This window comes from Dendrobates tinctorius, unplaced genomic scaffold, assembly GCF_039654945.1.
Source record: "Dendrobates tinctorius isolate UK_male_01 unplaced genomic scaffold, ASM3965494v1 ptg000293l, whole genome shotgun sequence".
NCBI lineage: Eukaryota > Metazoa > Chordata > Amphibia > Anura > Dendrobatidae > Dendrobates > Dendrobates tinctorius.
In genome coordinates this window covers 27012242-27036493 of record NW_027361960.1, presented here as the reverse complement: position 1 = coordinate 27036493, position 24252 = coordinate 27012242, and the positions used below count along the sequence as shown (strand labels likewise).

General features: G+C 47.2%; 1 protein-coding gene and 1 long non-coding RNA gene across 4 annotated transcripts in view; one reads left to right on the top strand and one right to left on the bottom strand.

Annotated features, from left to right (window-relative positions):
* The window catches only part of NUP133 (nucleoporin 133), a 229424-nt gene extending 218779 nt beyond the window's left edge, over positions 1-10645 (bottom strand). For both annotated transcript variants that reach the window (XM_073560207.1, XM_073560208.1), the window contains exon 1: positions 10401-10645. In XM_073560207.1, coding sequence (XP_073416308.1) covers positions 10401-10552 — 152 coding nt within the window. In that variant the 5' untranslated portion in view covers positions 10553-10645. The remainder of the gene's footprint in view (positions 1-10400) is intronic.
* LOC141072936 (uncharacterized) lies at positions 10645-20058 on the top strand. Of its 2 annotated transcripts, XR_012226907.1 has the most exons (6): positions 10645-10841; positions 10990-12472; positions 17221-17283; positions 17369-17430; positions 17738-17851; positions 18841-20058. It is a non-coding gene; the product is annotated as an uncharacterized lncRNA (long non-coding RNA). The 2 variants fall into 2 exon arrangements; XR_012226906.1 differs by having other exon boundaries at positions 17221-17430.
* The last annotated feature ends 4194 nt before the right edge of the window (positions 20059-24252 follow it).

The following is a 24252-nucleotide window of genomic DNA, read 5'->3' as shown; positions in this document are numbered from 1 at the left end:
CAATGTCTCCACTCCTCAAATGCCCATTTCATGGCCAACAGTTCCCGATTCCCCACATCTTAGTTACGTTCAGATGGAGAGAACTTTCGGGAAAAGAAAGCACAGGGATTCATTTTAGATGTTACAGGATCCTTTTGGGACAAAACAGCTCCTGCACCAATCTCAGAAGCATCCACCTCTACCTGGAACGGGAGTGAGACATCAGTTTGCCGCAAAACCGGGGCAGAGGTAAATCTTCGCTTCAGCTCCTGAAAGGAAGCAACAGCCTCCGGAGACTAATTCAACACATCAGCCCCCTTCTTAGATCAGTCAATGGCTTGACAATACTAGAAAACTTTGCTATAAATTTCCGATAAAAATTAGCAAAACCCAAAAACTCCTGGAGGGCTTTCAAAGAAGTGGGCTGAACCCAATCATAAATGGCCTGTACCTTGGCCGGGTCCATTTCAATAGTTGATGGAGACAAAATAAATCCCAAAAATGAAATCCTCTGTACTCCAAAAAGGCATTTCGATCCTTTGACATACAGGGAATTCTCCCTCAAGATCCGGAACACAGTCCGAATATGTTCCACATGAGAATCCCAATCCTTGGAGAAGATCAAAATATCATCCAGACAGATAACCAAAAATTTATCCACAAAGTCTCGGAAAATATCGTTCATGAAGCACTGGAAAACAGAAGAGGCATTAGTGATGCCAAAAGGCATCACCAGGTACTCAAAATGTCCCTCCGGAGTATTAAACGCTGTCTTCCATTCATCCCCCTGCTTAATGCGGGTAAGATTATACGCCCCCCTGAGGTCAAGCTTGGTAAACCAGCAAGCACCTCTAACTCTAGAGAATAGATCCGAAATCAGGGGTAACGGATACTGATATTTAATAGTAATTTTATTGAGGGCACGATAATCAATACAAGGCCTTAAAGAACCATCCTTTTTGGCCACAAAAAAAAACCCTGCACCTAAGGGTGAAGAGGATGGTCTAATATGACCCTTCTCCAACGCCTCCTTAATATAGGACCGCATAGCCTCGTGCTCTGGTACAGATAAATTGAAGAGCCGACCCTTGGGAAATTTACACCCCGGGCTTAGTTCAATTGCACAGTCATAACTCCTATGAGGAGGCAAGGACGCAGACTCATTCTCACTAAATACATCATAAAAGTCCGCCAAATAGTCAGTAACATCATGCGACTGAGGAGAGGTGGAAAAAACCGGAGCCTCACTAAAGGCACACCGACAACCCCAACTCACCACAGACACAGATTTCCAATCCAAAACTGGATTATGAATTTGCAACCAGGGAAACCCCAGAACGGCATCAAGCAGACCATGCAACACCAAAAATCTGCAATTTTCTTGATGGTCTGGGGCGACCCGCATGACCACCTGGGTCCAAAACTGAGGTTTATTTTTAGCCAAAGGAGTAGCATCAATCCCCCTCAAAGGGATAGGCGTCTGCAGAGGTGTCAAAGGAAATCCACAACGTTTAGCAAAATCCAAGTCCATTAGGTTTAGCGCTGCTCCCGAATCCACAAAAGCCTTGGCGGAAAATGTGGACAGGGAGCAGATCAGAGTAATTGCCAGAAGAAACTTAGGTTGAACACCACCAACAGAAAACGTGTGTGCAAAGCGTTTCTCTCGTTTAGGACAAACAGAAATAATATGCAAGGCATCTCCACAGAAAAAACACATCTTATTACGCCTTCTGAACTCCTGACGTTGGGCCTTAGACAAAACTATCACATTGCATAGGTTCAGAAGTCTGTTCAACCGGTGGCAAAACCTCTCGTGCAATCCTGCGTTCACGTAAACGCCGATCAACCTGAATGGCTAATGACATAGAATCGTCCAGACCAGACGGAACAGGAAATCCCACCATAGTGTCTTTTACGGCTTCTGACAAACCCTTCCGAAAGAGAGCAGCCAAGGCATTATCATTCCAGGTAGTAAGGACCGCCCACTTTCGGAACTTTTGACAGTACAACTCTGCAGAATCTCGACCCTGGTTCAATGCTAACAGGGTCTTTTCAGCCTGATCAATAGCATTAGGTTCGTCATACAACAACCCCAAAGCTTGAAAGAATGCGTTCACATTAGTCAGAATAGGATCATCTGGTTTCAAATAAAACGCCCAATCCTGGGGATCGCCACGAAGCAAAGAGATGACAATTTTAACCTGCTGCGCGGAGCTCCCTGACGAGTTAGGCTTCAAGGCAAAAAATAATTTACAATTCTTTTTGAAACTCAAAAATTTAGATAGATCCCCAAAAAATACATCAGGTGTAGGGATCTTTGGTTCAACAGCATGCGAACGAGCAAGGTAGGCGGAAATTCCCCGCACTTCCGCAGCGAGCTGCTCCACATGATTAGACAATTGCTTGATCTCCATTGAGAGAGAAAAAAAAAAAATTCCCCCTACGGCCACAGAGATATAGAGGAAAGAATATACACACACTTTTTTTTTTTTTTTTTTTTTAAAACACAATTCTTTCCTGCTTTTGAGTACCCTAGGATCTGTGGTATGGCGGGTGATTCTGTTATGATTGAGTCACCGTAGGAGGGAAAAACAAAAATGCTAGCTAAGTCCAGAAAACCAGAGAAGTTGGCAGCTATCGGACTGCAGACCCCTGAACCTATCAACACAACTAGCAGTAGCCGAGGGGGGTTCCTACGATGCCCTAGACCCCTCGATCACAGCCGGAGAATTAAATAGGCCTAAAGAAAGAAAGGGGAAATCTAAACTGCCCCAGAGCAGATCCCAAAGCAAAAGGCAGCCCCCAACATATAATGACGGTGAAGCAAGATGAAGACACTAACACAGACAGAAAGATAGACTGAGCAAAGACGGGGCCCAAGCTAACTAGATAGAAAAGGACAGGAAGGCTGCTGTCTGCAATCCGTGAAAAACCCTATGAAAATAAGAGCCAACAGACTGACAGTGAAAAAGGCCCTGAAGACGCTAGGCTTCAAAAAGCTATGTCAGTACTCAGGAATATTCTGAAGACAGAGCTACAGGCAAAAGGAGATTCAGCTCACCCCAGTAGGGAATGGCAGAATACAGAAAAGCAAGGAAAACAAAAACAAAACATAAATGCTAACAGGCAAAGCAGAAAACTTAGCTCTAGAGGAGCAGGAATCAGACTGGTGTCCTAGAAGTCCACAGAGAAATCACCCACAGGGCAGAAAGGCGTCGGCAGCCTTATATCCAGTCCGTGACTCCACTCAGCCAGTCATCCTCATTAGGCTCAGGTGCCTGATAATCAGGCTCATTACCTTCCTTTACCAGAATAGGGAGTTCACCAGACCTCAGTGACGAAGGGGAAAATGAACTCACAACAGGCAGCCATACAGGCTCTCACACACTATACTCCATGTACAGGGAGCAGGGGGCTGAGGCCGGTGACTAGCACAGCTCCAGCAGACAGTAATGAGCCGGCAGGCATCAGCTCTCACGCACTATACTCCACGTACAGGGAGCACGGGGCTGAGGCCGGTGACTAGCACAGCTCCAGCAGCCAGTAATGAGCCGGCAGCCATACAGGCTCTCACACACTATACTCCATGTATAGGGAGCACGGAGCAGAGACGGGTGACTAGCACAGCTCCAGCAGCCAGTAATGAGCCGGCAGCCATACAGGCTCTCACACACTATACTCCATGTACAGGGAGAACGGGGCTGAGGCCGGTGACTAGCACAGCTCCAGCAGACAGTAATGAGCTGGCAGCCATACAGGCTCTCACACACTATACTCCATGTACAGGGAGCACGGGGCTGAGGCCGGTGACTAGCACAGCTCCAGCAGCCAGTAATGAGCCCACAGCCATACAGGCTCTCACACACTATACTCCATGTACAGGGAGCACGGGGCTGAGGCCGGTGACTAGCACAGCTCCAGCTGCCAGTAATGAGCCGGCAGGCATCAGCTCTCACACACTATCCTCCATGTATAGGGAGCACAGGGCTGAGGCCGGTGACTAGCACAGTTCCAGCAGCCAGTAATGAGGCAGCAGCCATACAGGCTCTCACACACTATACTCCATGTATAGGGAGCACGGGGCAGAGGCCGGAGACTAGCACAGCTCCAGCAGCCAGTAATGAGCCCACAGCCATACAGGCTCTCACACTCTATACTCCATGTATAGGGAGCACGGGGCTGAGGCCGGAGACTAGCACAGCTCCAGCAGCCAGTAATAAGCCCACAGCCATACAGGCTCTCACACACTATACTCCATGTATAGGGAGCACGGGGCTGAGGCCGGTGTCTAGAACAGCTCCAGCAGCCAGTAATGAGCCGGCAGCCATACAGGCTCTCACACACTATACTCCATGTATAGGGAGCACGGGGCTGAGGCCGGTGACTAGAACAGCTCCAGCAGCCAGTAATGAGCCGGCAGCCATACAGGCTCTCACACACTATACTCCATGTATAGGGAGCACGGGGCTGAGGCCGGTGACTAGCACAGCTCCAGCAGCCAGTAATGAGGTGGCAGCCATACAGCCTCTCACACTATCCTCCATGTATAGGGAGCACAGGGCTGAGGCCGGTGACTAGCAGAGCTCCAGCAGCCAGTAATGAGCCGGCCGCCATACAGGCTCTCACACACTATACTCCATGTACAGGGAATACGGGGCTGAGGCCGGTGACCAGCACAGCTCCAGCAGCCAGTAATGAGCCGGCAGCCATACAGCCTCTCACACACTATACTCCATGTATAGGGAGCACGGGGCTGAGGCCGGTGACTAGCACAGCTCCAGCAGACAGTAACGCGCCGGCAGCCATACAGGCTCTCACACACTATACTCCATGTATAGGGAGCACGGGGCTGAGGCGGGTGAATAGCACAGCTCCAGCAGCCAGTAATGAGCCGGCAGCCATACAGACTCTCACACACTATACTCCATGTATAGGGAGCACGGGGCTGAGGCGGGTGACTAGCACAGCTCCAGCAGCCAGTAATGAGCTGGCAGCCATACAGGCTCTCACACACTATACTCCATGTATAGGGAGCACGGGGGCTGAGGCAGGTGACTAGAACAGCTCCAGCAGCCAGTAATGAGCTGGCAGCCATACAGGCTCTAACACACAATACTCCATGTATAGGGAGCACGGGACTGAGGTAGGTGACTAGAACAGCTCCAGCAGCCAGTAATGAGGTGGCAGCCATACAGCCTCTCACACACTATATTCCATGTATAGGGAGCACGAGGCTGAAGCCGGTGACTAGCACAGCTCCAGCAGCCAGTAATGAGTTGGAACCATACAGGCTCTCACACACTATACTCCATGTATAGGCAACACGGGGGCTGAGGCCGGCGACTAGCACAGCTCCAGCAGCCAGTAATGAGCCCACAGCCATACAGGCTCTCACACACTATACTGCATGTATACGGAGCACGGGGCTGAGGCCGGTGACTAGCACAGCTCCAGCAGCCAGTAATGAGCAGGCAGCCATACAGGCTCTCACATACTATACTCCATGTATAGGGAGCACGGGGCAGAGGCCGGTGACTAGCACAGCTCCAGCAGCCAGTAACGAGCCAGCAGCCATACAGGCTCTCACACACTATACTCCATGTATAGGGAGCACGGGGCTGAGGCCGGTGACTAGCACAGCTCCAGCAGCCAGTAATGAGGCGGCAGCCATACAGGCTCTCACACACTATACTCCATGTATAGGGAGCACGGGGCTGAGGCCGGTGACTAGCACAGCTCCTGCAGCCAGTAACGAGCCGGCAGCCATACAGGCTCTCACACACTATACTCCATGTATAGGGAGCACGGGGCTGAGGCCGGTGACTAGCACAGCTCCAGCAGCCAGTAATGAGGCGGCAGCCATACAGGCTCTCACACACTATACTCCATGTATAGGGAGCACAGGGCTGAGGCCGGTGACCAGCACAGCTCCAGCAGCCAGTAATGAGCCGGCAGCCATACAGACTCTCACACACTATACTCCATGTATAGGGATCATGGGGCTGAGGCCGGTGACTAGCACAGCTCCTGCAGCCAGTAATGAGCCGGCAGCCATACAGGCTCTCACACACTATACTCCATGTATAGGGAACACGGGGCTGAGGCCGGTGACTAGCACAGCTCCAGCAGCCAGTAATGAGCCCACAGCCATACAGGCTCTCACACACTATACTCCATGTATAGGGAGCACGGGGCTGAGGCCGGTGACTAGCACAGCTCCAGCAGCCAGTAACGAGGCGGAAGCCATACAGGCTCTCACACACTATACTCCATGTAAAGGGAGCACGGGGCTGAGGCCGGTGACTAGCACAGTTCCAGCAGCCAGTAATGAGCCGGCAGCCATACAGGCTCTCACACACTATACTCCATGTATAGGGAGCACGGGGCTGAGGCCGGTGACTAGCACAGCTCCAGCAGCCAGTAATGAGCTGGCAGCCATACAGGCTCTCACACACTATACTCCATGTATAGGGAGCACGGGGCTGAGGCCGGTGACTAGCACAGCTCCAGCAGCCAGTAATGAGCCGGCAGCCATACAGGCTCTCACACACTATACTCCATGTATAGGGAGCACGGGGCTGAGGCCGGTGACTAGCACAGCTCCAGCAGCCAGTAATGAGCCGGCAGCCATACAGGCTCTCACACACTATACTCCATGTATAGGGAGCACGGGGCTGAGGCCGGTGACTAGCACAGCTCCAGCAGCCAGTAATGAGCTGGCAGCCGTACAGGCTCTCACACACTATACTCCATGTATAGGGAGCACGGGGCTGAGGCCGGTGACTAGCACAGCTCCAGCAGCCAGTAAAGAGCCAGCAGCCATACAGGCTGTCACACACTATACTCCATGTATAGGGAGCACAGGGCTGAGGCCGGTGACTAGCACAGCTCCAGCAGCCAGTAATGAGCCCACAGCCATACAGGCTCTCACACACTATACTCCATGTATAGGGAGCACAGGGCTGAGGCCGGTGACTAGCACAACTCCAGCAGCCAGTAATGAGCCGGCAGCCATACAGGCTCTCACACACTATACTCCATGTATAGGGAGCACGGGGCTGAGGCCGGTGACTAGCACAGCTCCAGCAGCCAGTAATGAGCCGGCAGCCATACAGGCTCTCACACACTATACTCCATGTATAGGGAGCACGGGGCTGAGGCCGGTGACTAGCACAGCTCCAGCAGCCAGTAATGAGCCGGCAGCCATACAGGCTCTCACACACTATACTCCATGTATAGGGAGCACGGGGCTGAGGCCGGTGACTAGCACAGCTCCTGCAGCCAGTAATGAGGCGGCAGCCATACAGGCTCTTACACACTATACTCCATGTACAGGGAGCACGGGGCTGAGGCCGGTGACTAGCACAGCTCCAGCAGCCAGTAATGAGCCGGCAGCCATACAGGCTCTTACACACTATACTCCATGTATAGGGAGCACGGGGCTGAGGCCGGTGACTAGCACAGCTCCAGCAGCCAGTAATGAGCCGGCAGCCATACAGGCTCTCACACACTATACTCCATGTATAGGGAGCACAGGGCTGAGGCCGGTGACTAGCACAGCTCCAGCAGCCAGTAATGAGCCCACAGCCATACAGGCTCTCACACACTATACTCCATGTATAGGGAGCACAGGGCTGAGGCCGGTGACTAGCACAACTCCAGCAGCCAGTAATGAGGCGGCAGCCATACAGGCTCTTACACACTATACTCCATGTACAGGGAGCACGGGGCTGAGGCCGGTGACTAGCACAGCTCCAGCAGCCAGTAATGAGCCGGCAGCCATACAGGCTCTTACACACTATACTCCATGTATAGGGAGCACGGGGCTGAGGCCGGTGACTAGCACAGCTCCAGCAGCCAGTAATGAGCCGGCAGCCATACAGGCTCTCACACACTATACTCCATGTATAGGGAGCACGGGGCTGAGGCCGGTGACTAGCACAGCTCCAGCAGCCAGTAATGAGCCGGCAGCCATACAGGCTCTCACACACTATACTCCATGTATAGGGAGCACGGGGCTGAGGCCGGTGACTAGCACAGCTCCAGCAGCCAGTAATGAGCCGGCAGCCATACAGGCTCTCACACACTATACTCCATGTATAGGGAGCACGGGGCTGAGGCCGGTGACTAGAACAGCTCCAGCAGCCAGTAATGAGCCGGCAGCCATACAGGCTCTTACACACTATACTCCATGTACAGGGAGCACGGGGCTGAGGCCGGTGACTAGCACAGCTCCAGCAGCCAGTAATGAGCCGGCAGCCATACAGGCTCTCACACACTATACTCCATGTATAGGGAGCACGGGGCTGAGGCCGGTGACTAGAACAGCTCCAGCAGCCAGTAATGAGCCGGCAGCCATACAGGCTCTCACACACTATACTCCATGTATAGGGAGCACGGGGCTGAGGCCGGTGACTAGAACAGCTCCAGCAGCCAGTAATGAGCCCACAGCCATACAGGCTCTCACACACTATACTCCATGTATAGGGAGCACGGGGCTGAGGCCGGTGACTAGCACAGCTCCAGCAGCCAGTAATGAGCCGGCAGCCGTACAGGCTCTCACACACTATACTCCATGTATAGGGAGCACGGGGCTGAGGCCGGTGACTAGCACAGCTCCAGCAGCCAGTAATGAGCCGGCAGCCGTACAGGCTCTCACACACTATACTCCATGTATAGGGAGCACGGGGCTGAGGCCGGTGACTAGCACAGCTCCAGCAGCCAGTAATGAGCCGGCAGCCATACAGGCTCTCACACACTATACTCCATGTATAGGGAGCACGGGGCTGAGGCCGGTGACTAGAACAGCTCCAGCAGCCAGTAATGAGCCGGCAGCCATACAGGCTCTCACACACTATACTCCATGTATAGGGAGCACGGGGCTGAGGCCGGTGACTAGAACAGCTCCAGCAGCCAGTAATGAGCCCACAGCCATACAGGCTCTCACACACTATACTCCATGTATAGGGAGCACGGGGCTGAGGCCGGTGACTAGCACAGCTCCAGCAGCCAGTAATGAGCCGGCAGCCGTACAGGCTCTCACACACTATACTCCATGTATAGGGAGCACGGGGCTGAGGCCGGTGACTAGCACAGCTCCAGCAGCCAGTAATGAGCCGGCAGCCGTACAGGCTCTCACACACTATACTCCATGTATAGGGAGCACGGGGCTGAGGCCGGTGACTAGCACAGCTCCAGCAGCCAGTAATGAGCCGGCAGCCATACAGGCTCTCACACACTATACTCCATGTATAGGGAGCACGGGGCTGAGGCCGGTGACTAGAACAGCTCCAGCAGCCAGTAATGAGCCGGCAGCCATACAGGCTCTCACACACTATACTCCATGTATAGGGAGCACGGGGCTGAGGCCGGTGACTAGAACAGCTCCAGCAGCCAGTAATGAGCCCACAGCCATACAGGCTCTCACACACTATACTCCATGTATAGGGAGCACGGGGCTGAGGCCGGTGACTAGCACAGCTCCAGCAGCCAGTAATGAGCCAGCAGCCATACAGGCTCTCACACACTATACTCCATGTATAGGGAGCACGGGGCTGAGGCCGGTGACTAGAACAGCTCCAGCAGCCAGTAATGAGCCGGCAGCCATACAGGCTCTCACACACTATACTCCATGTATAGGGAGCACGGGGCTGAGGCCGGTGACTAGAACAGCTCCAGCAGCCAGTAATGAGCCCACAGCCATACAGGCTCTCACACACTATACTCCATGTATAGGGAGCACGGGGCTGAGGCCGGTGACTAGCACAGCTCCAGCAGCCAGTAATGAGCCGGCAGCCATACAGGCTCTCACACACTATACTCCATGTATAGGGAGCACGGGGCTGAGGCCGGTGACTAGAACAGCTCCAGCAGCCAGTAATGAGCCGGCAGCCATACAGGCTCTCACACACTATACTCCATGTATAGGGAGCACGGGGCTGAGGCCGGTGACTAGCACAGCTCCAGCAGCCAGTAATGAGCTGGCAGCCATACAGGCTCTCACACACTATACTCCATGTATAGGGAACACGGGGCTGAGGCCGGTGACCAGCACAGCTCCAGCAGCCAGTAATGAGCCGGCAGCCACACAGGCTCTCACACACTATACTCCATGTATAGGGAGCACAGGGCTGAGGTCGGTGACCAGCACAGCTCCAGCAGCCAGTAATGAGCCGGCAGCCATACAGGCTCTCACACACTATACTCCATGTATAGGGAGCACGGGGCTGAGGCCGGTGACTAGCACAGCTCCAGCAGCCAGTAATGAGCCGGCAGCCGTACAGGCTCTCACACACTATACTCCATGTATAGGGAGCACGGGGCTGAGGCCGGTGACTAGCACAGCTCCAGCAGCCAGTAATGAGCCCACAGCCGTACAGGCTCTCACACACTATACTGTGCTCCCCTCAGCTGTCACTCACCGCGCGCCACTGACCCTCTGCCCTGAGGGGGAGAAAACCGTGGAGGGCGAAGAGCTGCCGGAGGGGCCGAGGCTTTTCCTGCCAGCGGGGCCGCGCACTCCTAGGGGCCGCCGGGCTGTGGCCATGGCCTGAGTTCGGGGAGAAGGAAACATGGTGAATCTTCAATCTTCTCAACGCTCCCGCCACGGTAGCGTCTAGAATGGAGTTGATTTTCGGAGGGAATGACGTCACCGGAAGGGGGCGGGGCCTCGTCTAGATCGGAGGTGATTTCCTGTGCGCCTCACTTTAGCGCCTCCGATCTACACGCCTCAGTGCGGAAGTGACTGTAGATCGGAGGAGATTCCTGGAGCTCCTCACACAGACTCCATTCTGGTCCGCTCTCCTGGCTTTTAATATTTTTCTATGGAATGTCTCTAGGTTTTAATGACGCAGACACCAGAGGTAAGGCAGGAAGGTTTTTACATTGCTGTATATTTTAGGGATTTGGCCAAAATTCATTTTTTTCCCTGATTTATAAATCTTACATTTTTAGTGTAGATTTTTGTAATATAAATAATTCCACTCAGCGCTGATTGTTCATTGTCACCAGAATGTGACGTCTCCCGTCTGTCACCAGTCCTGTCTGCAGCCGCGACATTGAGGAGTGGGCGGAGCTTAACAGAGAGGCGCAAAAGAGCACAATCAACAGTCATCATAAAGGAGCGCAACCGACAGTCATCATAAAGGAGCGCAACCGACAGTCATCATAAAGGAGCGCAACCGACAGTCATCATAAAGGAGCGCAACCGACAGTCATCATAAAGGAGCGCGACCGACAGTCATCATAAAAGAGCGCGACCGACAGTCATCATAAAGGAGCGCAACCGCCAGTCATCATAAAGGATCGCGACCGCCAGTCATCATAAAAGTGCGCAACCGACAGTCATCATAAAAGAGCGCAACCGACAGTCATCATAACAGAGCGCAACCGCCAGTCATCATAAAAGAGCGCAACCGCCAGTCATCATAAAAGAGCGCAACCGCCAGTCATCATAAAAGAGCGCGACCGACTGTCATCATAAAAGAGCGCAACCGACAGTCATCATAAAAGAGCGCGACCGACAGTCATCATAAAAGAGCGCGACCGACAGTCATCATAACAGAGCGCAACCGACAGTCATAAAAGAGCGCAACCGCCAGTCATCATAAAAGAGCGCGACCGACTGTCATCATAAAAGAGCGCGACCGACTGTCATCATAAAAGAGCGCGACCGACTGTCATCATAAAAGAGCGCGACCGACTGTCATCATAAAAGAGCGCGACCGACTGTTATCATAAAAGAGCGCGACCGACAGTCATCATAACAGAGCGCAACCGACAGTCATCATAACAGAGCACGACCGACTGTCATCATAACAGAGCGCGACCGACTGTCATCATAAAAGAGCGCAACCGACAGTCATCATAACAGAGCACAACCGACAGTCATAAAAGAGCGCAACCGACAGTCATCATAAAGGAGCGCAACCGACAGTCATCATAAAGGAGCGCAACCGACAGTCATCATAAAGGAGCGCAACCGCCAGTCATCATAAAAGAGCGCAACCGACTGTCATCATAAAAGAGCGGAACCAATAGTCAGCAGAGTGCCACCAACAGTCATAACAGAGCGCAATCGACAGTCATCATAACAGCACCACCGATAGTCATCATAATAGAGTGCACCTGACAATCATAACACGGTGCCACCAAAAGTCATAATAACAGAATGGAATCGAGAGTCATAACAGAGTGCACCCGACAATCATCAGAAAAGAGAGCGCAACCAACATTCATCATAACAGAGCGCCACTGACAGTTATAAAAGAACGCAACTGACAGTCATCATAACAGAGCTCAACTGACAGTCATCAGAAAAGAACGCAACCAACAGTCATGATAATATGCAACAAAGTGGTGATATGAATTATTACAGGAATGTCAAGGGTCACCAGAGAACATTTATGGTGTACTTTTCACCGCTTTTGTGATGTAGATTCTGATGATTCTGTCGGCTGTGCTCCATCACTGTCCGAGACTTCTGCACATACAGGTAATTATGAGTTCTATCAAGAATCAGCGATCTGTGCAATGTTTTCTATTACAAATAGCGATAATCAAAAAACTAACTTTATTAATTAAAAAAAATGCACAAAGCGGCTGCTGCTTGCTCTCTCTAACCCTTTGTTCGGCCTCTTTCAGATGTCAGTGTGTCAGATACGTGTGGTGACAGTTTTCACACCTACCGGAGACACATACATATAGACCCAATCAAGCAAATGGGTCTGTGCACATGTCAGTATGTTTCCACAGACCCTGTGTCAGAGGGCAAAATATGCTGACATGTCCGTTTTTTAACAGCAGCACAGGTCGCAAAACGTCATGCACATTGATGACACATGGATGACATCCGTGAGTCATCAGTGTGGCACGTACCAGCGCCTGGGAAGCAGCGCTGCAGATAGCGCTGTTCCCTGGCACCGTGTGCTGAAGACAATCTCACATCATTCTCCCCTACTCTACCAGCGATCAGCGTGAGCAGGGAAGATTGTTGAGAGTTATATTCCACTGATAACAGCGAGAGTAGGTGGCAAATGGTGGGACTACTACTCCCATCATCCTACACCTGCTGCCCCTAATAACAGTGAGAGCAGGCGGCTGATGGGAGTATTTATCAGTCACTGCCTGCGCTATAAATAAATTTAAAAAAGGTGTGGTTTCTCCAGTACTTTTGATAACCAGCCAGGTAAAACAGACAACTGCGGGCTGCAATCCTCAGCTGCCAGCTTTAGCAAGTCTTGTTATCAAGAATAGAGGGGTCTCCATGCCATATTTTTAAATTATTTAAATAAATAATTTTAAAAACTGGCGTGGGGTTAACCCCATTTTTGATAACCAGCCAAGCTAAAGCAGACAACTGGATGCTGGTATTCTCAGGCTGGTAAGGGACCATGGATATTTGCCCCCCCAGCCTAAAAATAGAAGCCTGCAGCCACCCAGAAAAGGCACATCTATTACATGCGCTAATTCTGGTGCTCTTCCCACTTGCCCTGTAGCGGTGGAAGGTGGGGTAATATTCGTGGGTTTGATGTCACCTTTGTATTGTCTGGTGACATCAAGCCCATGGGTTAGTAGTGGAGAGGCATCTATAAGACACCTATCCATTACTAATCCTATGGTTATATTGTAAATAAAGACACATCAAGTATAATGTCGTTTATTTGAAATCAAAAGAAAACACACTTTTCCATTTTTATTTAAAAATAGCAAACAGTTATACTAACGCCCATTCCATTAAATCCAACGTCTCCTGTAATAAAACAACAATATCCCTCACCTGTCCGACGTTCTGTTCCATGCCGTAATCCATGTCTGGGGATAAATAGTTTTCAACTAAGGTGAGACCGTCCAGGCTGAGAACCACTGAGGAATGAGCTGCTGCTGCAAGCGCAGCATCGGTGACTAGCAGTGATGCCTTCGAGGTTACCTCTGGTCACTGAGGCTCTGTTCCCAGCCGGGCTGAAGAGTGGTGACCTCAGCACCATGAGAAAAAGTCTCTGAGTTCACCGCCGTAAACTTGGTGATTTTTTTCTCACCGTGCTGAGGTCACTGCAGCTAGTCACTGATGCTGCGCTCACAGCAGCTCATTCCTCAGTAGTTCTCAGCCTGGACGGTCTCACCTTAGCACCGTCCAAGTTGAAAACTATTTATCCCCAGACATGGATTATGGAATGGGACAGAAGGTCAGACAGATGAGGATTTTTTTTTATTATTATTACAGGAGACGGGTTCAATGGAATGGGCATGAGGTGCTACACTTCTGCTACACTCCACGCCTTTAATGGTTCTGCCAGCGTGAGTGCCTCTTGTGTACTGCATATTCTACTGTATGCCCTGCGACAGGGAACCGTATCAGGACTCAATTGTGAGTGAGCAGTGACCACTATTTCCACAATGAACTAAACTGTGTAGGCCCATCCTTGGTAGTAACATAACTGAAGACCTGTGTGAATTAAGACTGGGAAGATTCCATCTGAAACATGGTAACCATCTCTCTTGCTACCAAAAATTTCCAACATGTATGAAGTGCTGTGGTACCATCGCTATGGACTATGTATTGTAAAGTGATTACAGTAAAGATTCCCTTTTGGTTATGTTAATTCCCTTGTCAGCATTCATCCTTCAAACTGTAAGTGCTCAGTGTGAGTGACACAGGGCTAGCACGCCACAACGTCGCCTGTGACTTTCCTAATTTCTTTACTATTGGCCGGCCCTGGCACCTATAACATCTAGTTCCCCCCTGGGCACTGCATGAATACTTATGACCATGTGATATTTCAGTCTCTCTTTTTTAATAAATTTGCAAAAAACTCTACATTTGTATTTTATCAGTCAAGATGGGGTGCAGCGTGTACATTAATGAGAAAAAATATGAACTTTTTTGAATTTACCAAATGGCTACAATGAAACAGAGTGAAAAATTTAAAGGGGTCTGAATACTTTCCGTACCCACTGTATGTATTTTATGTGCATATATCTATTCTGTTCTAACCTGTCACTCTGTGATATTACTGTACACGGCACATGAATTGCGGGCTTTTATTCTATTATATATGTGTGTTTTGAAGAATATTTCCTTTGAAAACAATGTGTAAATGACATAGACAATTGCGTATGTAAAAGCTCATGTTAAAATTGCATTGCACTCGGACAATCAGATAGCAATCGCACTGCATTCGGATGTAAAGCAAATGCTAGGTGTGAAAAATCGGATAGTACTCGCACGACACTCATGTGACTCTCGGAAGGGAGACTCGGACTGATTTTTCATACGTTTAGTGTGACTCCACCCTGAGGCCGTGTGCAAACATTGAGTATTTGGTGAGTTTTTTACCCCAGTATTTGTAAACCAAAACCAGGAGTGGAACGGTCAGAGAAAAAGCATAAAGCCGGGATTACACATGCGAGAAACTTGGACGAGTCTCGCATATTAATACCGGGCACTGCCACGGGGCTGCATAGAAATACAAGCAGCTACACACTCCGCTCCAGAGTGCCGGGTATTAAGATGCGAGACTCGTCTGAGTTTCTCACATGTATGATCCGGCCTAATAGAAACATTTGCACCACTTCTGCATTTTTCACCCACTCCCGGTTTTTGCTTATAAATATGTATGGAAAAAAATCACCAAATACTGAATGTCTGCATGTGGCCTAACACAAAGTATGATATCAACCACTATGTCCAAAAATTAGAAGGGCACTTCTACAATAACTATCCACAAAAGCCCATCTACTGCACTAAATTAATGGGAATATGAAGAGATCCCATTTACAACAGTGTTAAAAACAACCTTTATTAATCACAGAAATAAAAGCAAAATACCAGATAAAGAAGCACAAAATACTGTCAAGAGGACACCAAGTGGTAAACACAAAAGAATTACAAATATATAGGAAGGAAAATACTAAGATAATTTTTAAGAAAATCAAAAAAAATCATGCCATGGTAGATATAATTAATGAGGCATAAAAGACAATAAATCCTGATATGTTCAATAATATAATAAAATAATACCTTCAAAACCTCCCTATATATTGCCATGAAAGGTGGGACTATATGATACTAAAAGATACAAATACCATGCCAATGACTATATTATACAAAGGATACCACATTGCAATCACATTCCTACAAGATTATTCATCCAATAAGTAAAATTTACGTCGTATAATGTCCCTGCACTATAAACAGGGCTAAATACTCAAAGGAGTCTTATAAATCAGCGTTACAAGGATCTCATTAAAGTCCCTAAGGAGAATATATCATGGATAATTACCAGTAAGGCAGATGATCTGTGTCTACGCGGTGTCCCGTCACCCCGATGCACGTTTCATATTCCCATTAATTTAGTGCAGTAAATGGGATTTTTTGTGGATATTTATTGTAGAAGTGCCCTTCTAATTTTTGAACATAGTGGTTGATATCATTATTGTTGCTGTTTCATAACAGATTGTCCATCCTACCGTGGATTTCAGAGCCAAGGAATTGACCTGGCAGACAAGAGTGGTTGACATTTTCAAGCAAAATACTGTCACTGTTTCTCAAGATGCATCTATTTCCAATAAAGAACTTATGTTTAAGTATAAAAATGCTCTCCACCGAAAGACAAAAATATGGTGGAATCGGGCCTCTTTGGAGAATTACCTCAGTAAGAAAATTGTACCTCTTGGTTTGAGGATGCAATTGTACCCTACTTTTGATCTGAATGATGATTTACTGATTAACCGGTGGATTGAATCTGCGTCCACATGTTATTTGGACTCAATTAAGATCATTATTGAACACAATACAACAGTATTGAAAACCATTGATACACAATTGGAAACAACTTATAAAATGTTACATACTAGTTTGACTGCTGAATAGACAGAGATATGGCTTAAGGAGTTAAGCAAAGATGAAGGTACATGGGAAGAAGTAAGCCAGGGGAAATGGAGAAAGTTTTTACGAGATTCCAAAGATTATGAGACTAATAAGGTTTTTCGCTGGCAACAAAACAAACGAATGGCCAAAGCTCATAATACCTGAGGAGACAGGTCTGAAACCTCCAGTGTTTCAGGTAGTGAAAGTAGTGTATCTATGGGTGAAACATCGTGTACTAGAGATTTCTATTTACATAGTGGGAGAAATAAAAAATTCCCTGACATGTTCAATAAATCTTCAAAACAAAGGAAGCAAAGGGATCAAATGAAAGTACTGTAATAAATTTATCTGAACATGTTTTATCTCGTATACAGGAAGACCTTCTTGGTAGGGGACCGACGTTCTCACCTTCATCTCATTTAGATGCCTTTAATACGGTAAAGGATGGTAATTTATTCTCCAGGAAGATTATACTTCAAAAGCTTCATTTTAAACCTGAGTAACAGAATATTTTTCATACAGAGGAGGAAAGGGAAGAGGTTCAAATTTTGGAATCGTTACAACAGGAAAATGAGTTACAAAAGGTAAATATGGTTCCTAGTGTATTAATATCTAAATCAAAAATATATAAACGTATTTACTAAATTGGTTACTCAGGATGTGGAGGATTTAGCAGTACATCAGAAAGTCTCACATAATCTGTCTCGTATTGAACGCAAGGAATTAGGGGTTTTGAGAACTTGGTATGACGAGGTATTCAAACCGGCAGATAAAGGGGGCAAGCTCGTTATCTGGACGGTGCAAACGTATGAGAAACAGGCTTATAAGCTGTTGAACGGTGGTCAGTGTTATCAAAAATTGACACATAATCCACTTCCTTCTTTTCAACAGACTCTCACTAATATTCTGGAAAAGGCCTTTTCAGATGGCTTAATATCCAAGACTTTTTTGGAGAGGATACGTGATTATCATCCAAGGCTGTCCACATTTTACCTCATTTCCAAGGTACATAAGAATCCCATAGATCCACCGGGAAGACCCATTGTGGCTGGGAATGGTGGTTTGTGTTGTGAACTCATTTTCTGCTCCACCAGTTGAGAGTTCTCCTTCCGTTCTCCCTTTGGTGGTGACAGGAGGTAGTGAGGTTGGTTTAATTGGTAGTGATCTGCCACCTGATGAGGAGGATAGCGATTGAATCTCTGGAGTATCAGACTGGATATAAGACAGCCGACGCCCTATCCTGGTGCTGGTGATTCAGTCTGCTTCTCAGGTCTTGGACTTCAGCTCTGTTCCAGTCTTTTCAAGTTAAGTTTGTTTTTGCTATTGTTCACACTTGCTCTTGTTGGTCAATTCAGTTTTTTGTGGTCAGCCAGCCCCTGCTGGGGTTGTGCTGAATTTCCACTCCTATTTATCTGTATTTGCCTTTTGGTCCCTTTTTAGATTGGGCTCTTTTTGCTCTGTCTCAGAATATTCCAGAGTGCTGATATATTGGGAGACGTCTAGTGACTTCAGGGTTAATTTTGCTATCAGAAGTGTTGGGACATTATTTTGGTAGGGTTTTTGGCAGTTTGCAGACAGTGTCTTTCCTTTCTAGTTAGTCGGGCTCCATCGTTTGCTCAGCCTATTTTTCTGCCTTTGTTTGTGTTTTCATCTTGTTTCCGCGTCAATACATGTGTGGGGGCTGTCTATTCCTTTGGGGTCTGCTCTGGGGCAGTTAGTTTTCCTCTTTTCCTGCTTTAGGCTTATGTAGCTCTCCGGTTGTGATGAGGCGTCTAGGATCATCGTAGGTACGCTCCACGACTGCTGCTAGTTGTGTGGTAAGATCAGGGATCTGCAATCTGCATAGTTACCAACCTCTCTGGTTTTTTGAGACTTGGCTTGTGTTGTTTTTTCCTCCTCGATGACCCATTCATAACAGGTTTTTGTGAGATTGTCTCGGATGTTATAGATTACTTCTTAAAGCCAATTGTCTCTTCTCTTCCATCATTTATTAGGGACACGAACCAGGCTTTGCAGCGAATAGACCAATTGGAGTTGGATGATAACATGCTTCTGGTAATGGCCGACGAAGAAGTGCTCTATACTTCTATTAAACACAGCGACGGTCTGGCAGCCACTTTGTGGTTTCTAAGATCCAGTAATATTGATGGTCATCTGGTGGATCTCATTTTGACATTATTGGATTTCGTTTTAAGGCACAATGTCTTTATTTTCAACGGGAAAATTTACCGTCAACAAAAACGTACAGCTATGGGGGCATCTTGTGCCACCTCTTACGCCAATTTTTAGGTGCCTGGGAAAGAAAAATATTTTTTGAAGAAGACATTGCAGAAATGTGCAAAGTGCACAACTGGATGAGATATATAGACGACGTAATTTTTGTCTGGGAGGGTGCCATTGAGGATTTGGAAGGCCTAATGCAGAAATGTAATGCCAGTGATTGTAATATACATCTCACTTTTAAATCCGGCAGGAGTTTAGAATTCCTGGATATTTGAATTGAAGCTTCTGCCAATGGCACCATACGTAAGGATGTATTTAGGGGCCTCGTGGATCAAGCTGGGCGAAACACGCCCTTCGGGGCAAGGAAGTTGTGAGTCTCTTGATAGCAGCACCTCATTTTTTCAGCTAGACGTGAAGGTAAAATGTCTTTATGGCGTCCAATAAAATAAATATATATGATTTATGTTTATAAGTCCCATTCAAAATGATGGCAGCGATAGTATAGTCAGTAGATTAACAAAAAGGCCAGCTTGAAATGAAAAGGGATTTTTTTTTAGATATATATTTATATATATTGTGAGGCTGTTTACGCCTTCTATTGAGCTGCTTGCTAGTGGGATTTCACTTGTGAATAATTTAGTATTTTAATCAATTTGTGATATAACATTGCCATCTTGTGGCCAAATTGCAAAGTGTTGGTATATAATCTAAAAAAAAACTTTTCTCTCATATATACAAAATGTATAAATGGCATTGAGCACTTTCTCCTTATTTATTATAATTTTTTCAATTAATCATTATAACACATTTGCACTTTGTTTACAATTGTGGATTTTTTAACAATATGGATATACATTAGTATTACTGTGTTATTCAAATAGTCTGAGAACTCCTAAAAAACTTCTATTTTTTTCTGTACCTTTTCTTGCAAAACATTTTTTTTAAATTGTTTTAATGAACTAATGAATAAAAATTGATTTTTTTATGAATCTTTTTGTGTCACTTCAAATTTTTTTTTGTTTCTCAATTAATGAGGTGGTTTGACACAAAAAAGTGGTAAAAAGTATTATGCAGGTCCCATATAGTACATTTGGTAAAATGCACTCCCCATGGTCCTTGACAGAGTATAATGCAGCCCCCCTTCATAGAGTATAATGTAACCCACCTCAGAGTATAATGCAGCCCCTTCATAGTATAACGCAGCTTCTTCAGAGTATAATTCAGCCCCCCAGAGTATAATGCAGCCCCCTCAGAGTATAATGCAGCCCCACCCCAACACAGTATAATTCAGCTTCCCCCACAAACACACACAGTATAGTGCATTCCCCTCACACACACAGTATAATTCAGCCCCTTCAGAGTATAATGCAGTGCCCTCAGAGTATAATGCAGCCCCCCTGAGTATAAAGCAGCCCCCCAGAGTATAAAGCAGCCTTATCAGAGTATAATGCAAACCTACACACAGTATAATTGCTCCTGATGACGTCCTCCTCCTTGCTTCTGTCGCGGCTTCTGCGCAGGGGTAATTCTCTGCCCTAATGAGGGCAGAGTAAAGTACTGCAGTGCGCAGGTGCCGGACCTCTCTGACGTTTCCCAGCACCTGCGCACTGCAATACTCTGTTCTGCCCTCAACAGGGTGGAGAATTACTCCTGCGCAGGAGCACAACAGGAAGCAAGGAAGAGGATGTCATCGCTAGAAGATGGGAGGAGTCGGACCCGGACCGCGACACCCATCGGACCGCCCCCCCCCGGGTGAGTATAATATAACTCGTTTTCCTTATCTTTCAGGTTACATCGGGGGCTTATCTACAGCATTACAGAATGCTGTAGATAAGCCCCTGATGGCGGTGGCCGCATCTCATAGGGGAAAAATGAGGTGACAGATTCCCTTTAATGGAATAGGTCAGAAACTAAAGTGATGGGACCCCTAATGCACCTCCTCCTCCGATGGGTCAAGTAACAAGCTGTGATGACCATTTCCACTAGAATTGTTACCTGTTTCTCTGCAGCCCCCCGCTTCTCCCACGGTCTCCCTTCAGCGGTCATATGGTACCGCTCACTAAAGCCATGAATATGCGCATATTCATGACTTTAATGAGTGGTACCACGTGACCACTGAAGGAAGGGAGACCGTGGGAGAAGCGTGGGGGCTGCAGAGACCGTGCCGGGGGGTCAGTATGATCTGACACCCCCGCTCCCCCTCCAACCCCCGGTATATGACTCGTGTATAAGCAGAGAGTGGGACTTTCAGCCCAAAAAAATGGGCTGAAAATCTCGGCTTATACATAAGTATATACAGTACTTGTATGCCCATATTAATAGGTCATATACGACACAGAGGGTGACCGATTCCCTTTAATAGGTAATTAGAACCACCATCAGTACAGGAATACAATACCAGAACCTCCATCGGTACATGAACACATCACAAGAAGCAATGTCAGTAAATAATTACAACACCAGTACCATCAGTACATGAATATGTCACGAGAACCACCATCAGTACATGAATACATCACCAGAATCTCCATGGGTACATAAATACATCATTAACTGTCCACAAATTGAGAAAATATATATCCGGCACCGTTGTGTGGAAAAATACCCTGGATGTCTGCACTAGGGTGACCGGATCTCATATGGGGGGGAAAAAATGTCAGAATCTTGTTCGTCTGGACCCCACAAAACGATTCCCCTTTCCAGATATTGAGATAGCCAAAATTTGAGCTCGATCAAACGACGTTAACCCGTGCCGCTCGTCGCTCAAAGTTTGAAAAAATCCAAATTGAGGTATTTTAAGATTTAGGGTTTTTTGCATAGTCTGTTAGACTATAAAGAATGTGACAACAACATTGCAGAAATAGCCCTGACCAAATTTTCGAACCATTTGTGGTATTTGAATGCAGAGTTGGTGGGATTATCGTTTATTGATCCCACCATTACAGACAATGAAAAGTTGTTAATGGCTAATAAATTGCTCAGTAGCACAGATGAACCATCAGAGCATGCTAACCTACATGAGTTGATAATTTTACATAGTTATCTAATCTATTCTAGAGCTTTTGTTAAAGTAGTTTTTGAAACGTCAGAATATAATGCTCTGCATTTGCTTACAACTTGCAGGACATATTGCTTTTGTTCTTCATCTTTTGTCAGAAGGTCGTTAAAGTCGGTTACTTCCTACCTCTTTTAATTTTTCTTTCCCAACTTTTGGATTTACAACCCTAGCGTGCTCTGATGGACTTTTTTTTTTTTTTTTTTCTTTCTTCCTTTTCTTGATCCATCACTTTGGTTCTCCCCTGCTATATGGTCTCTATGGATCTCGAGACCCTACGTACTTTGGGGGGTGGAGGAGCTTTGGCGTTCATGGGGGTCCGGGCTTCTCTTCCGAGTCTCTCTATTGGGTGCTGGGAGGACCATACCGGTAGGAAAGAGAGGGAGACTGGGTTCAGAGGCACCGAATAAGGTGTATGGGAAAGGAGGGAGGGGGTATTGTATGTTGACAAGATTATTGACCAAGAAGGCCTTGCCTTGATATGGTGGGGAGCAGAAGAATGGGGGATAGGCTATGGGTAATTACTAATCAGTGAGCTGAGAGGGAATTGCGGAGCCAGGAGCATCACAGAAAAAATGGAAGTGAAGAGACGACTGACTGTAAAGGGGGGGATAGTTGAGGGGTTGTTAGTTGATAATAGATTTAGGATGAGCAGATGGGTTCAGGGAAAGCAACGTTATGGACACACCGAATGCTTGGAGGGATCACAATACCACACATATGAAAGACCACATGTCGACGTGAAATACTTGAGAAATTGGGAAAATGGTTAAAATAGTGACATGGAATGTGAAGGGACTGAAGTCACCACATAAACGCATGATGATATTGAGGCAACTCAAAAGACTGAAAGTCGATATAGCATTACTACAGGAGACACACCTACCCCATGGGGATTTCTTCCGTATGCAGAAACTATGGGTGGGAAAAGTTGTTGGGTCAGGTTCCCTGGGACGAAAGGCAGGGGTGATGATTCTAATTAACAAAAATTTTAATCACATGATAGTGTCTCAGAACAATGATGAAGAAGGGAGGTATATTCACATCAAGCTTACCAGTCCACAGGGAGAGTTTGATATATATAACATATACGCCCCTAACAATGAACAAACTTCATTTTTTAACTTTATCACTACTGAATTGGGAAAAGACACAGAACTCAAACGGATAATCGGAGGGGACTTTAATGCAGTGGTTTCAAGGGGGGAAGATAAGAGATATAGTAGAGATGACGGCAGACCGATTAGGGAGGTAAAAGGATTAATGGTCAAGCTTTTGGAGGACACAAATTTAAAAGATAGTTGGAGAATGCTTCACCCAAATGACCGGGAATACTCTCATTACTCGCATCCACACGAAGCGTGGTCTAGGATTGATTACATTTTGGTAGACCAATTTCTGATGCATAGGGTAAGGGATGTGGATATTGGAGATACGGTGATATCGGATCACAGCCCGGTGCTTCTAGAAATTACTGATACAACACTGAGGGGGACGGACTACTTGTGGAAGTTTCCGTCGTTTCTACTTAGAGACAAGGAATTTGCCTAAACACTGAACGAATGGTGGGAAGACTATAGCAGAAACAATAGTGAACATGAGGCGGATATGATGTTCTGGGAAGCAGCAAAAACAGTATTAAGGGGAAGATTGATGGGACATGTAGCTAAACTTAGGAAACATACCCACAAACAATACCAGGCTGCAAGTGAGACCCTCAGAGAGAAGTATACATTGTATCTAGAAAACAAGACACAAGAGGCAAAGGAGGAGTGGAAAGCAGCAAGACAGGAATTTCAATCCTGGGCGGGGAAAAGGGAGGATCTGATACGATCACAGCAGGAAGTTGATTTACACAAATTTGGCAATAAGGCAGGGAGACTGTTGGCCAATCTGGCAAAAGGGCGACGACCAATGACTTTGATAACTAACATGACTAGACCGGACGGGAGCAAATCCACAAGCCCACAAGAGATTACCGAGATTCTGGGGGATTATTATGCAAAATTATATAATAAGGGGGAAGAGACGGTTGGCAGGGAAAATGACTGGTTGAAAAGCATAAAACTCACGCAAATCAATGCGGAAGAGCTGTCTAGATTGAACGCAGAAATAACATTAGAAGAAG